Here is a 14,535-nt window from a genome sequence, read left to right on the forward strand (position 1 = left end):
AATGCCCCCCACAGTGCCAGATCCATAAATGCCCCCACAGTGCCAGGTATACAAATGCCCCCACAGTGCCAGGTATACAAATGCCCCCACAGTGCCAGATCCACAAATGCCCCCACAGTGCCAGGTATACAAATGCCCCCCACAGTGCCAGATCCACAAATGCCCCCACAGTGCCAGGTATACAAATGCCCCCACAGTTCCAAATCCACAAATGCCCCCACAGTGCCAGGATTACAAATGCCCCCACAGTGCCAGATATACAAATGCCCCCACAGTGCCAGATCCACAAATGCCCCCACATTGCCCCCCCCCCCACCCCCACCCCACTGTGCTGCTCACCGCTGCTGCTGCTCCATCCGGCGTCGTGTCTTGGGTGTCAGGACAGTGAGTAGAGCGCGGCTATGTTGGGCGGCGTGTAGGACTTCAAACCAGCCGCCGGTTCGTGAGACAATCAGAGCTTGCGGACCGGCAGCGGCGGCTCCTGATTGGCTGCCTGTCCGTGAGCTCTGATTGGCTCTCGAACCAGCAGCTGGTTTGAGATCTCACCTGCCGCCGGACATAGTAGCTGCGCTCTCCTCCCTGCCCTGACAGCTGAGACACGCTGCCGCCGGACTATGCGGCGGCGTGTCTCACTGACACAAGCGGGTGGGCCGGAACAAACGGCTTTGCGGGCCTTATATGGCCTGCGGGCCGGAGGTTCCCCACCCCTGCACTAAGGCATTCAATCGGGGCAATACAGGGCTGAACTTATATTTGCAGAGCATATGTTGCGTGTTTTTGCAGTGCACAATTTAGTTGCATCTCCACTTACAACGGGGTGATCTTACACATGCAATGCTCACTGAGCTCGCACCAATGCAACTGCAAGCTGTGAGGGTTATTCAGGTCGCATCGCTTGCACGCTATGAGGGGGCAGTTGTGCATCAGACTCATATACTCTAGAGCAGGTGGTAGGTAACTTGTGTCACTTCTGTGGCTGTGAAACTCCACAGCCCAGCATGCATTGCAACAGTTCTGCTGTGAAAGTATGCTAAAACTGTATCAGAGCATGCTGGGATGTGTAGTTAAAACACACTTAAAGTTAAAATACACTTTTTTTTCCCTAAGGGTGCATGGCCACGCCTCCTGTGATCAGGCTACGCCTGGGGCCAGCCAGGCTCTCTAATGCCTTGGCTGCAGTTTATGTGCCCCTTCAGCTGGTGCATCCCTATGGACATGCACACATAGCTGGGTTGGAGGGTCTGACTAAACATTTTGGTGCATAACTTGTTCATACCCTCTGATTAGTGCATGCCATCTATTAAACGTGAGCCGCTAACGTTGACCGGCAAAAAGCGCAAGCAAGCTGCAAATTTCCAACTTCAATTCTGAATTGGGCTCCAAAGCAAACTGTACCCGGAGCAAACACACATATTAAATATAACTGCCTTTCAAACTAGTTATTTTGGACCATCTCTATGTACTGTAGATGATTCCTTATCTTCCTTCAGCAGTAAATGTACAGTATATATACACTACAAGCTGTTCTTTTTTCCCTTACGCGTCAGTTTTTGTGGCCTTTTTTTCTTAATATAGATTGTGCCCTCTGGGAGAGTGTCTGAGGGAAAGAACAAATGTTCCTGACTCACTGTATCCCAAAGGAGATGAGCGACACGCTGACAACAAGCAGATCCAGGAGGTTGAACCAGTTGCGGCAGAAGGAGCCTTTGTGCAGGAAAGCACCGTACGCCATCATCTGGAAGAGAGATCGGAGAGCATTACACACCTGATATTAAGAAGCAGAATAATGACAAAAAGGACGACTGGCACTGAAACTGGTAGACAATCTATTCTGCTGGGGAAACAGGTCTATATTAGAAACATAGAATTTTTCTCAAAACTTATTTGATCCTTATTTTTTTGTAAGGATATCCAGCTGTCTATCCCATGCATGTTTAAATTGCTCTACTGTCTTAGCCTCTACCATAGAAACATATTACTTCATATACTGCTTTTATCCCATGGCTAAACTCATATTACAAACTCAATGACTGTAATAATCCTGTCTGCCTGTCTCCCAGTCCTTCTCTGCAACCCCCCCCCCATCTTATTCAAAGTAAGTGAAAATGAATAGATTGCAGCAGGGATGGACTGGGGCCACAATGGGAGGGCGCGAGCATGGCAGAGGGGGGGCGCACAAGCACAGCGGCACGCCGCAAGTCAGGAGGGCGTGGACTCGCGGAAAGCCCCCATTTCCTTGGAGACATACGCTTTGGGCGGTGGGGGTTGGGGGGGGGGCATGCCGGACTAAAGAGCCGGAGAATGCGCGGCCCTCCCTGCTCTCTGTGCCCGGCCCACAAGACCATCGCCCCTTCTGGCATATGCCAGAAGAGCCAGATAGGCAGTCTGGACCTGGATTGAAGCATTTGATTTCAGTCAGAGATGTAAGAATACCCCAGGGCTTTGTGTTAATCTCTGTTGGTGATCGGTGAATGCGCACGTCTCCTTTTGCGAGATCGCTCGCAGTCCCCCCTTAGCCACAGCATGGCTGACATGCTACTGCGTTTAGGGGGCGGAGACAGGGACTGTTCAACATAACGGGGCGTATCATCCCCATTTTGTAGGCATGCCGAGCTCAGGGTCTGCGCCTTCGCGCCTTTCAGCTATCTCTGGCTGAAAAGTTGCGGGGGCCAGTCTGAATAAACTGATGGTCACCATGGTGATCTGAGGCTGCAGAACTCAGATCTGGGATGCACGTAGGAGGCCTCTTTTTCCTAGATGCCTCCTGCTGCATTAGCATATTTGAGCATCGCTGATTCATCCAAAGAGGCAGCGGTGATACTCAATGTGTGCATCTCATAATCAGGCCCATAGAACATTAATTGGCAATAATGCACACAGACAGCGGACATGAAGTTTTAAACATTTGGAATTCTCTCTTTGGGCTTAATTATTCACATTTGGACGCGCTTGTTTACGCAGCTGTGATTTTTCAGGCTACGGACTTGCTATTTATCGCAAGTGAAGCTGCCGCCCAGAAAAGAATACAGGCGCCCACTGGAGCCATTGCAAAGTCCTCAGCAACTGTGTACACGTACGCAGCATCGTCCATCGGAACCGCGATTGAGTCTATAATGACACAGATTGGCTGCGGCAGTAGCGAAGCTGGCACTATGTTTCTCTTCATGATTGCAGCTGAAGGCAAATACACACGCTGAAAAGCAAACATGACACGTCTGCGTTCTTGTCGCCACTCCCTATTACCTCCCCCAAATAGTCCCTTCCTGACAATGGGGGTCATTCCGAGTTGATCGTAGCTGTGCTAAATTTAGCACAGCTACGATCATGTTCCCTGACATGCGGGGTACGCCCAGCATGTCAGTGACGCCCCCCCCCCCCCGCACAAATACAAAAGCATCGCACAGCGGCGATGTCTTTGCATTTGAGGAGTAACTCCCGGCCAGCGCAGCTCCTGCGGCTGGTTGGGAGTTAATTGTCGCTACCGCTGGCCACAGCGGCTGCCTGAGACGTCACGCAGCCGCCGCGGCCCGCTCCCTCCAATGGTCCGCCCACGCCTGCGTTGGCCGGACCGCTCCCCCTAAACGGCGGCTTAATGCCGCTGTTCAGCCCCCTCCCGCCCAGCGATTGCCTCTGTCTCAGAGGCGGTCGCTAGGCAATGAAAGCTGCCATGCGCCGGCGCACTGTGGCGCCAGCACATACGCAGTTCCGACCCGATCACTGCACTGCGACAAACTGCAGCGAGCGATCGGGTCGGAATGACCCCCAATATCTCTGCGTTAAAGCTCTCACTGCCAGCGGCATTGTAAAGGTACCCTGGCACATGCGCAGTGCGATCGCGGTGCATGCGCAGTCTGGTAATAATCGCTCAGCTGCCTAAACATCGGCGTTGCATACAAACATGAATTAGGCCCTTTGTGTGGTGTTTGCTATTAAAGCGCATTTGTAATGCTTTACATATTAAATCATCTTGTACAGTATTTTATGTTTAACAGTCCTTAACTTGGTTTGAGTCATTTTTTTGCTGTTGTCTAAGATACAGCAAAGTCAGGGTGGTACTTTGCGTAGCCCTGGCAATTATTCCTGCTCCACTATCAGAACGGTGCTGATCTGTGCCTACTTGGCTCATACGTTAAATACAGAACCGAGCATCAGCGCCACTGTGCAGGTGAAGGGGGAGTCTGGTAACGCAACAGGATACAAACAGCAGGAGTAATGGACAGAGAATCACTAGCTGCAATAGGATATGGAACACGAACGGAAAGAGACAGCAATGCAGAGGACAGACGATGAGAGTTCTCTTGTCACCTTCAGTAAGATTTCCACTGTGAAGATGGAGGTGAATGCATAGTCAAAATAACCCAAAATCTGTAAGAATAAGGAACCGATCAATCAACTGAAACAGTGACAAGATATAATGCTGGTACGTCGTTCTGGTCTCACTTACGTGGTTACGGAAGGAGTGGGCGCGTATTGGATCTTCTGCTGCCAGGGAGATGCTGCTAAGGATGATGAAGACCAGGATGAGGTTGGTAAATATGTGGTGGTGAATTAAGCGATGACACCCAACTCGGAGCCTGAATCACAGTAGGGAATCCGAATAACATAGGCTGTTTATTAGAGATTCTGGAATATTATCAGTATAGCATTTGAACAAAATTAGGATTTCCTAATATGAATTCAGTTTACACTCTAATGCAGCACTAGGCCTTCTCAGGACAAAACATTACCTCTGGGCACATGTACAAGAAGATTGTACATTAAGAGCATGGCATTTTTAAAACATCTGCAAAATATAACCCCTATATTCCAAACAAACCCATTTTTAGGCCACCGGTGCAATTTCGACATCAATTTTTTTCTGACCATAATATGGACATCTAGAGTGAGCCTTCTCCCTGGGAGGGGAGTCCCAGTCTGGTATACACACTGTCACCTAAAATAACCACTATGGGTCTGATTCAAAGATGTACGCAAATGCCTGGAGGCGGCCTAGATCTTCCACTTGTGTACAAAGATGCAACCACTGGATGCATATCGGTCTGTTGACCTTCTGAGTATCCCTACAGCCACGCAGAGTGACCGACGAACGGAGACGCCAGAGCCCTTTTTGACCGCATGTGGGATTGCAAACACAGGAAGTTACATGTCCCAAAAATAGTCGTGACACCTGCGTTTTATTAGCGACCCCTTTCTGCCCACAAACGGTGCCTGATTGTCAGTCCATTTGTAAATGAATCCTCATTGTGGCTGAAGGCGCCAGACCATTGTGTCACATGTGTAGTGCGACACCAATGCATTCGTAGTGGAAAACAAATAGCTCCACTGCGTAAAACATCAACATTGCGTACATCTCTGCATCAGGACCTAAGACCATCACACATTACTGTTTTCCAGGCATCACAACCTCAAGTACTTTCAAGGTGATGAATTTATATATTGAAGTTATGTCTGTATTGACTGAATGGCCACAACACCAATCAATAAGTGCCATCACCCCACTGTACAGTTCCACCCCTCTACTGCGCATTTTCTCTCTTGTGAGACAAATAAACTAAAGAGAACCCTGCAGACATGTAATAGCCTGGTAAAGTGTCTCACATGTTGGTGCTGCTGAGAATAAAGAAGGCACTGCCCTCTGGGATTGGAAGAACTTTCTCCTTTGGTGCAAACTCTGCAAGTTTATCCAGGTGAGAATCTGGGAGGCTGGCTTCTTCATCTTCCTCCTCCTCAGCTATGAAGACACAATGAGACATTTTACCACTGTACTGTTTAACAATGTATATGTACACACCAATAGAGGAGAGGTCACCATAAACTTACATTCTTCACTCCCCTCTTTGTCCTCATTATCCTCCTCACACGGAACCTACAGGAAGAAAGCATAGAGGTGCAGCCATAAAGTAGGCATCTATGCCCCACCATACATATCGATCTTTCAAGTGTTCTCCTATTTTTTTGCCAAAACACATTATAATTTCTCTCTCACAGTTCCAGGACTTCTCAAGAGCTGCACGTCATCTGTGGCACTTTCTGCCTTACCATCTCACAGTTTTTATCAGTTTGTTGCTGAACCAACCAACCCAGTTCTCAAAATGTGCTACCCGCATCGAGTCCTCACCATGCAATATCTCACAGACAGTGCTTTCTAGATACTTTGTAGTGTTTTTATACTAAGTATACAGCTCATCAGTGTTAAATGCTGCTGCTTTATACAGATTGTCCATTCAGATGGGAGGTGCATGGCGATTCCTTGCTGGATGCAGGAAATGTCAGAAATGTTGTTTCATTCAGTGGGATTCAGCAAATACAATTAAACAAGCTGTTATTAAAAACAAGGTAAAATATATATAATAAAAGTCCTAGAAGGTCCCAGACATATAATTAATAATGTAACTACAAAAACGAGTATGCAAAAAGCTAATTTATTACCAAAATACCTGTTGTATATAAATATTATATATTATATATATTTATGTATTTACACAAGTGCTAATAATTAAGCCACTCTGGAGGGTATTTAAGGAGAGCGTGTTTTACAATCTATACATGCTCCTGAGGAAGCTGGACACCACATATCAGCGAAACGTGTTGAGCTTGAAGCCACTTATGCCCAACCAATAGGATCACTAATACACCTCTATGGCATTTATTTGGACTATCATCCTTCATCTAGATACTGCCACTGCAGCGTGAACGGCTCCATCACCCCTTCAGCATCTAAAGGACTTGTTGCCAGCTGATCAATATTGGGGACTGTTTATGAAAGAGCCAATACCAGTAATAAAACCTAACTGACTTCCATCGGCTTTTGTAATATATGTGGTAAATATGCAGTCCCTGCTGCCTCCCAAAACCACAGATAATGTACAGTATATAGTCCCTGCTGCCTCCCATCACCAGAGATAATGTACAGTATACAGTCCCTGCTGCCTCCCATCACCAGAGATAATGTACAGTATACAGTCCCTGCTGCCTCCCATCACCACAGATAATGTACAGTATAGTCCCTGCTGCCTCCCATCACCAGAGATAATGTACAGTATACAGTCCCTGCTGCCTCCCATCACCAGAGATAATGTACAGTATACAGTCCCTGCTGCCTCCCATCACCAGAGATAATGTACAGTATACAGTCCCTGCTGCCTCCCATCACCACAGATAATGTACAGTATACAGTCCCCGCTGCCTCCCATCACCAGAGATAATGTACAGTATACAGTCCCTGCTGCCTCCCATCACCAGAGATAATGTACAGTATACAGTCCCTGCTGCCTCCCATCACCACAGATAATGTACAGTATACAGTCCCTCCTGCCTCCCATCACCAGAGATAATGTACAGTATACAGTCCCTGCTGCCTCCCATCACCAGAGAGAATGTACAGTATACAGTCCCTCCTGCCTCCCATCACCAGAGATAATGTACAGTATACAGTCCTTGCTGCCTCCCATCACCAGAGATAATGTACAGTATACAGTCCTTGCTGCCTCCGATCACCAGAGATAATGTACAGTATACAGTCCCTGCTGCCTCCCATCACCAGAGATAATGTACAGTATACAACTCAGCCCATGCTACTTGTGAGAACTCATATGCTACAAAGTGACCAGTTGGAATGTCATTTGTACATTTCTATTTATTTATTTATTTATAATGTGCCCGGCAATAGGACAATTTTTATGCAATCAGGTGCTAGGGTGCCCAGAAACCTTGCACCGGCCCTGAGGCTAACCTACATTAGGGGAGTATACACAGTGTAAAATAAATGGGTGTATGAATATTGCCACTTGGTTTGTTTTGTAAATGTTGCAATCACCAGTTCTCCGCAGAAATTTCAAGGTCAGTCGTATCCCAGTGGAATCCTGTGCTGCACGGGGAGGGTAATACATTATCAGATATGACAAAGGAGAACGCCAAATGGTTCTCACACTTCCCATATCAGTTCATCTGGTGAACTTCCATTTTTAAAACTAAACCCTGGAAATTAATGTCAGCAGGGCTATTAAATCACTGTAAAAATGGTGCAGCGGCCATTTTCACGGAGTTCTGCACATGCAGTGTTCAGACTCTCAGCACTGCCAGCAGAGAGAAGGGGACCCAAACGGAGGAGGCTGCACATGGACCTCCCCCTCTCTTAAAGCGCCCCTGGTGCTCCCATCAGTGTGAGCATACAGTAGATGCATCATATCATCAAATATTTGCTAAATACAGACCTTACCTTTACGGTGTTATCTGCGTTATCTTCCGTCTTCCCTGACTTCTTGCCACCCCTGTAAGGAAATGTGTACAGATGTAAGTATTGTTTTTGTCCTAATTTAGGATGCACCTCATGGGAAGTCCTGTTACCTGAAGCCAAGAGCAGTGTAGTGATAAAAGCACAGATTTTCCTTGCACAAACCTGGGTGTATTACATACAGTCCACAGATATAAAACAGAGCTCTATAGGGGAAGCGGTCACCATACCGCTAGTTGTGACCCCGGATGTCGCAATTCTGATGCTGGAAGCCCGACTAGCAGTGAAATACCGATGCTGGAATCCCGACGCCACAGGATTTCCTTCCACTATGGGTGTTGTGGACACCCATAGAGGGAGGAAATTCTGTGGCGAGTGGGGGCCCCCACTGCACACACTTCACCCATTTCTTCTATACTTACCTTCCCGGCGTCCATCGGTGACTGTGTGTGGGCCCCCTCCTCTCCCGTAGCCGTCACTGCCGCTGCTAGCGCTGTCAGCGCTCTAGATTCTGGCACAGCGCCATACTCTACAGCGCATGCGTGAGACTCCAGAAAAATGGCGTGGCTGCCATTTTTCGGAGTCCTGCGCATGCGCTGTAGACTCTGGCACTGTGCCAGAGTCTAGAGCGCTGACAGCGCTAGCAGCGGCGGTGACGGATACAGGAGAGGAGGGGGCCACACACGGAGTCTGCACACGGGTCCCCTCCTCTCTAGAAATGCCGCTGGGTGTACCCCTACTATTTACTATATGTAAGGTGCATGTTAAGTAACAAAGTGATTGTCCAAACTGCCCATTTCTATATCTGTCACTTACATGAGAACACCAACATACATTCCAGTAGATAGGTATACTTGGAATAAATGTACATTCTCAGTAATTATGCATAGGAAGTTTATCTTCATGCACACCCTGCCCTCCATGTCTCTATCATTAATTGGTTCAGAAACGGTTTATATTGTGGTTTATATTGTGCCGGCAATCCATTACAGTGACATCATTCTTACTTCTTATCTTTGCTGTTAATATTGTCTCCGTCAGCCAGATTGTCCACAGCAATAGCCAAGAAGACATTCAATAAGATATCTGCACACACAGGTCAAGGAAGCCTCTGCTTAAACCCTGGGAAGCACGGTTATAAACCCAAACATCCCCTTAATGTCCCATAGATCTGAGTTATCAGAAAGAATATCTTCTCTTGTCTTTACCACAATTTACCTGACTAACTGAAAGAATTGGTTTACCAAAATAATACATTTCCAATCACCATCTCCCCCTCTTCCCATCTAACACAGGTGGTACCATGCCATGGGCGGCCACATTCCGGAGTGCCTACACCCACTGATGCTTCACCAGACCCTCTCCCCGCATCATCCAGGAGGAGAAGATAAGCTGTTAGGTTCCATTACAGGAGATGCAGCTCTGTCCAATCAGCTCCTGTGCTAGATAATAACATACTGTAGAACGGTTTACTTTTCAAATCTCTGCCCTGGTGGGGGTGACTACACTGGAAACGCATGGGACCCTGGCAGCGGTACCCCTAATGACTGAACACTTAGGGGTCTATTCATGAAGCCGTGAAAAGTGTGGAAAAGTGAACCAGTAGAGAAGTTGCCCATGGCAACCAATCAGCATTGAAGTAACATTTATAATTAGCATACTTTATAATTGTTCGGAGCAGCTGATTGGTTGCCACGGGCAACTTCTCCACAGGTTGACTTCTCCACTCTTTTCACTGCTTCATGAATAGACCCCATATGCTCTGATTTAGAGGTGGAAGCAGTGTCGATGCTGGATGCAGACGTGGCTCAGCAAAAGACTCAGAATCAGGAACTTACTTTGTGGCAGCCATATCTTTAAGAGGTTATCCATCTTAGTGGTTTGTGACATTTGACTGCTTGGAGATAATAAAAACTGCTTAGGTAAGGACTGTCCAGGAGTTTCAGAACTGATTGGATTGAGATTTCTAGGACTTATTCGCTTTTCCAGAGCTCTGTCTTCTAGATACAGCAGCTTAGTGAAGCCACTGTAGTCCCTGCCCTGCCCATTATGATTTTCCTCATTACATTTCTCTAACGTCCTAAAGGATGCTGGGACTCCGTAAGGACCATGGGGAATAGACGGGCTCCGCAGGAGACATGGGCACTTTAAGAAAGACTTTGGGTGTGCACTGGCTCCTCCCTCTATGCCCCTCCTCCAGACCTCAGTTTGAGACTGTGCCCAGAGGAGATGGGTGCACTGCAGGGAGCTCTCCTGAGTTTCCTGCTAAGAAAGTATATTTGTTAGGTTTTTTATTTTCAGGGAGCACTGCTGGCAACGGACTCCCTGCATCGAGGGACTGAGGGGAGAGAAGCAGACCTACTTAAATGATAGGCTCTGCTTCTTAGGCTACTGGACACCATTCGCTCCAGGGGGAGTCGGAACCCAGGTTCACCCTGGACGTTCGTCCCAGAGCCGCGCCGCCGTCCTCCTCACAGAGCCAGAAGAAAGAAGCCGGGTGAGTATGAGAAGAAAGAAGGCTTCAGAAGACTTCATTGATCTTCACTGAGGTAACGCACAGCACTGCAGCTGTGCGCCATTGCTCCCATACACCTCACAAACGGCAGTCACTGTAAGGGTGCAGGGGGACGCCCTGGGCAGCAATATAAACCTCTTATTTGGCAAAAGAGAGCATATATACAGCTGGACACTGTATATATGCATGAGCACCCGCCAATTTTACACTTTTAGCGGGACTGAAGCCCACCGCCGAGGGGGCGGGGCTTCTCCCTCAGCACTCACCAGCGCCATGTTTTTCTCCACAGCACCGCTGAGAGGAAGCTCCCCGGACTCTCCCCTGCTTATACCACGGTAGAAGAGAGGGTTTTAAAGAAGAGGGGGGGCACATAATTCGGCGCAGATAATAATAACAGTGCTACGGGGTAAACATTAAATTGCTGTGTTTTTCCTGGGTCATATTGCGCTGGGGTGTGTCTCTCCAAAGGGCCTTGTGGGGGAACTGTCTTCAGAAGAGCATTCCCTGAGTGTGTGGTGTGTCGGTACGTGTGTGTCGACATGTCTGAGGTAAAAGGCTCTCCTAGGGAGGAGATGGAGCAAATGTGTGTGTGTGTGGTGTCTCCATCGACAACGCCGACGCCGGATTGGATATGTGAAATTAAGTGCTAAGATGAATTTATTACACAAAAGATTAGAGAACAGACAGGGAATCTACTGATAATGTCGATTTTAGCTTAAAACAGAAAGCTATACCTTTAAACACACTTTTACCATGGAGCCGCTGCGGCCGCTAGACTTAATATGCATTCTACGTACCTTTTACGCTATTTGTACAAACGCCGCGCTGGGGGTACAAAGTACACAGCGCGCACACACCCAGAGATACACTTTAAACCTTTGATTGATAATGCAATGCAATGATATTACACATTAAACCTTATGCAGCAATGCACTGCAATGATGCTATTACACTTTAAACCTTATGCAGCGCTGACGGTACAAAGTACCCGCAGCGCGTACACACCTAATTATTACACTTTAAACTTTAGCAGGGAAAAGAGGACACAACACCGATTTGTAGTTAATCACTGGGTTCCGACACCACAGAGTAACATTTCTGAAAGGGGGTTAACAATACAAATTATGCACTACAATACAACAGAGTAAATGGCTTCAGTCAATGTACATACGTGAGTAGATTCGCTTGCGCAACCCGACCCGGTCCTCCGCAATCAGGTAGATAGCGTTGTGAGTCTTGTGTGTGGCCAGGCTGCAGCAGGCTTTATTTATACAATTCTTCTAAAAGCAATACAATGGATACTGTAATCCCTTTGTCCATTGGACACAGGATTGCACTTTTACAGTACAGGAGAGGTCATAGGTTGATTTGAAAAGGTGGGCGATGTCTTTCCCAACTGCTCTTGTGGGTGGTATCCTCTGGATTCCCGCCGCATACATAATATACAGTAAATACAGTTTAAACCTATATTCTGCTTCTGCACATAACTATCCTCAGGAACATGCGATCTTCCGCAAACCAACACCGGAATGTTACCCTTAAAATACCCTACAGCTGGATACCAAACACCACCTTATAACCTTGTTCTGTCCCCTCCTATCCTGTAACGGTGAATCCCTTTGTTCTGGAATCATTTAAACTGTTGTTACTTTCTGATGTGGTGCAGGGGGACTATGGGGGTCATTCCGAGTTGTTCGCTCGTTATTTTTTTCTCGCAACGGAGCGATTAGTCGCTAATGCGCATGCGCAATGTCCGCACTGCGACTGCGCCAAGTAAATTTGCTATGCAGTTAGGAATTTTACTCACGGTTTTTTCCTCGTTCTGGTGATCGTAATGTGATTGACAGGAAGTGGGTGTTTCTGGGCGGAAACTGGCCGTTTTATGGGAGTGTGTGAAAAAACGCTACCGTTTCTGGGAAAAACGCGGGAGTGGCTGGAGAAACGGAGGAGTGTCTGGGCGAACGCTGGGTGTGTTTATGACGTCAAACCAGGAACGACAAGCACTGAACTGATCGCAGATGCCGAGTAAGTCTCGAGTTACTCAGAAACTGCACAGAGATGTCTTATCGCAATATTGCTGATCTTTCGTTCGCAATTTTGATAAGCTAAGATTCACTCCCAGTAGGCGGCGGCTTAGCGTGTGCAAAGCTGCTAAAAGCAGCTTGCGAGCGAACAACTCGGAATGACCCCCAATGTGCACTATTTGGATTAAATATGTAATGTTTTGATAGCCCTCCATGTGCTCACAAACTCCGCTGTAAATACCCATACCACGCGCAGGACCGCGGGAGCGACCATACGCAAATTGCGGATATGTGCACGCATGGCGGAACAAGTGCACGCGCAGCGGGCATGTGTGTGTTGTTTGTACGTGATGTGTGTACTGCAATATTTTTCGACTTTGACACTACCCATGTCTGCCCCTATGTCACAGAGACTTTCAGAGTCTCACAACGCTCACTATCCAAAATAATAGACACTGATATCGACACGGAGTCTGACTCCAGTGTCGACTACGATAATGCAAAGTACAGCCAAAACTGGCAGAAAAGTATTCAATATATGATTATTGTAATAAAAGATGTTTTGCATATCACTGATGACTCATCTGTTCCTGACACAAGGGTACACATGTTTAAGGGGAAGAAAGCTGAGGTAAATTTCCCTCCTCTCATGAAGAAAAAGAGCGGGAATCTCCAGACAAGAGACTGCAGCTTCCCAAAAAGAATTCTCAGGGAGTATCCTTTCCCTAAATGCTGCCAGGATACGATGGGAATCTTCCCCTAGGGTGTACAAGGCATTGACACGTTTACCCAAAAAGGTAGCGCTGGCTTTACAGCTATCCTCAGGGATCCTGCAGATAGCATGCAGTAAAAGTACTTTGAAGTCCATTTACACACATTCTGGTACACTACTCAGACCGGCGATTGGGTCGGCATGGGTTTATAGCGCTGTAGCAGCGTAGACTGATACCTTATCAGCGGAGATTGAAACCCTAGATAAGGATACCATGTTATTGTCCCTAGTATATATATATATATATATATATATATATATTTATATGCAAAAGATGTTGTCTTATATATATATATATATATATATATATATATATATAAGACATGCCCAAAGAGACGTTAGTCTACTGGGTTCTAGAGTCAACGCTATGTCGATTTCTGCTAGACGTGTCCTGTGGAACATGCAATGGACAGGTGATGCCGACTAAAAGAGGCATATGGAGTTGTTGCCTTACAAGGGTGAGGAATTGTTCGGAGAGGGCCTCTCGGATCTCGTCTCCACGGTTACGGCAGGTAAATAAAAATTTTTGCCATATATTCCCTCACAATCTAAGAAAGCGCCTCATTATCAAATGCAGTTCTTTCGTTCCAATAAAAGCAAGAGAGCACGTGGATCGTCCTTTCTTGGCAGAGATAAGGGCAGAGGTAAAAAGCTGCACAACACAGCTAGTTCCCAGGAACAGATGTCCTCCCTGGCCTCTGCTAAATCCACCGCATGACGCTGGGGCCCCCCTGAGAAAGTCAGCTCCTGTGGGGGCACGTCTTCGACTGTACAGCCATGTCTGGGTCCACTCACAGGTGGATCCATGGGCAATAGAAATTGTTTCCCAGGGTTACAGGCTGGAATTCGAAGAAGTGCCTCCTTGCCGGTTTTCAAATTGGCCCTACCGAAACAACCCCTGGAAAGGGAGATAGTGTTACATGCGATTCACAAATTGTGTCTGCAACAAGTGGTGGTAGAGGTTCCCTTGCTTCAAAGAGGGCAGGGGTAC

The 14,535-nt window shown here is 47.2% G+C and overlaps 1 protein-coding gene across 5 annotated transcripts in view; it reads right to left on the reverse strand.

Moving 5' to 3' along the window:
- Positions 1-14,535, reverse strand: part of CACNA1F (calcium voltage-gated channel subunit alpha1 F) — a 326,101-nt gene that overhangs the window by 211,840 nt on the left and 99,726 nt on the right. For all 5 annotated transcript variants that reach the window (XM_063936570.1, XM_063936571.1, XM_063936568.1 and 2 more), the window contains exons 17-23: positions 9,241-9,319; positions 8,219-8,270; positions 5,821-5,866; positions 5,599-5,731; positions 4,445-4,574; positions 4,306-4,365; positions 1,629-1,735 (exon numbers count right to left, since the gene is read on the reverse strand). In XM_063936570.1, the coding sequence (XP_063792640.1) occupies positions 1,629-1,735; positions 4,306-4,365; positions 4,445-4,574; positions 5,599-5,731; positions 5,821-5,866; positions 8,219-8,270; positions 9,241-9,319 (607 nt within the window). The remainder of the gene's footprint in view (positions 1-1,628; positions 1,736-4,305; positions 4,366-4,444; positions 4,575-5,598; positions 5,732-5,820; positions 5,867-8,218; positions 8,271-9,240; positions 9,320-14,535) is intronic.

This window comes from Pseudophryne corroboree, chromosome 8 (assembly GCF_028390025.1).
Source record: "Pseudophryne corroboree isolate aPseCor3 chromosome 8, aPseCor3.hap2, whole genome shotgun sequence".
Classification (NCBI taxonomy): domain Eukaryota; kingdom Metazoa; phylum Chordata; class Amphibia; order Anura; family Myobatrachidae; genus Pseudophryne; species Pseudophryne corroboree.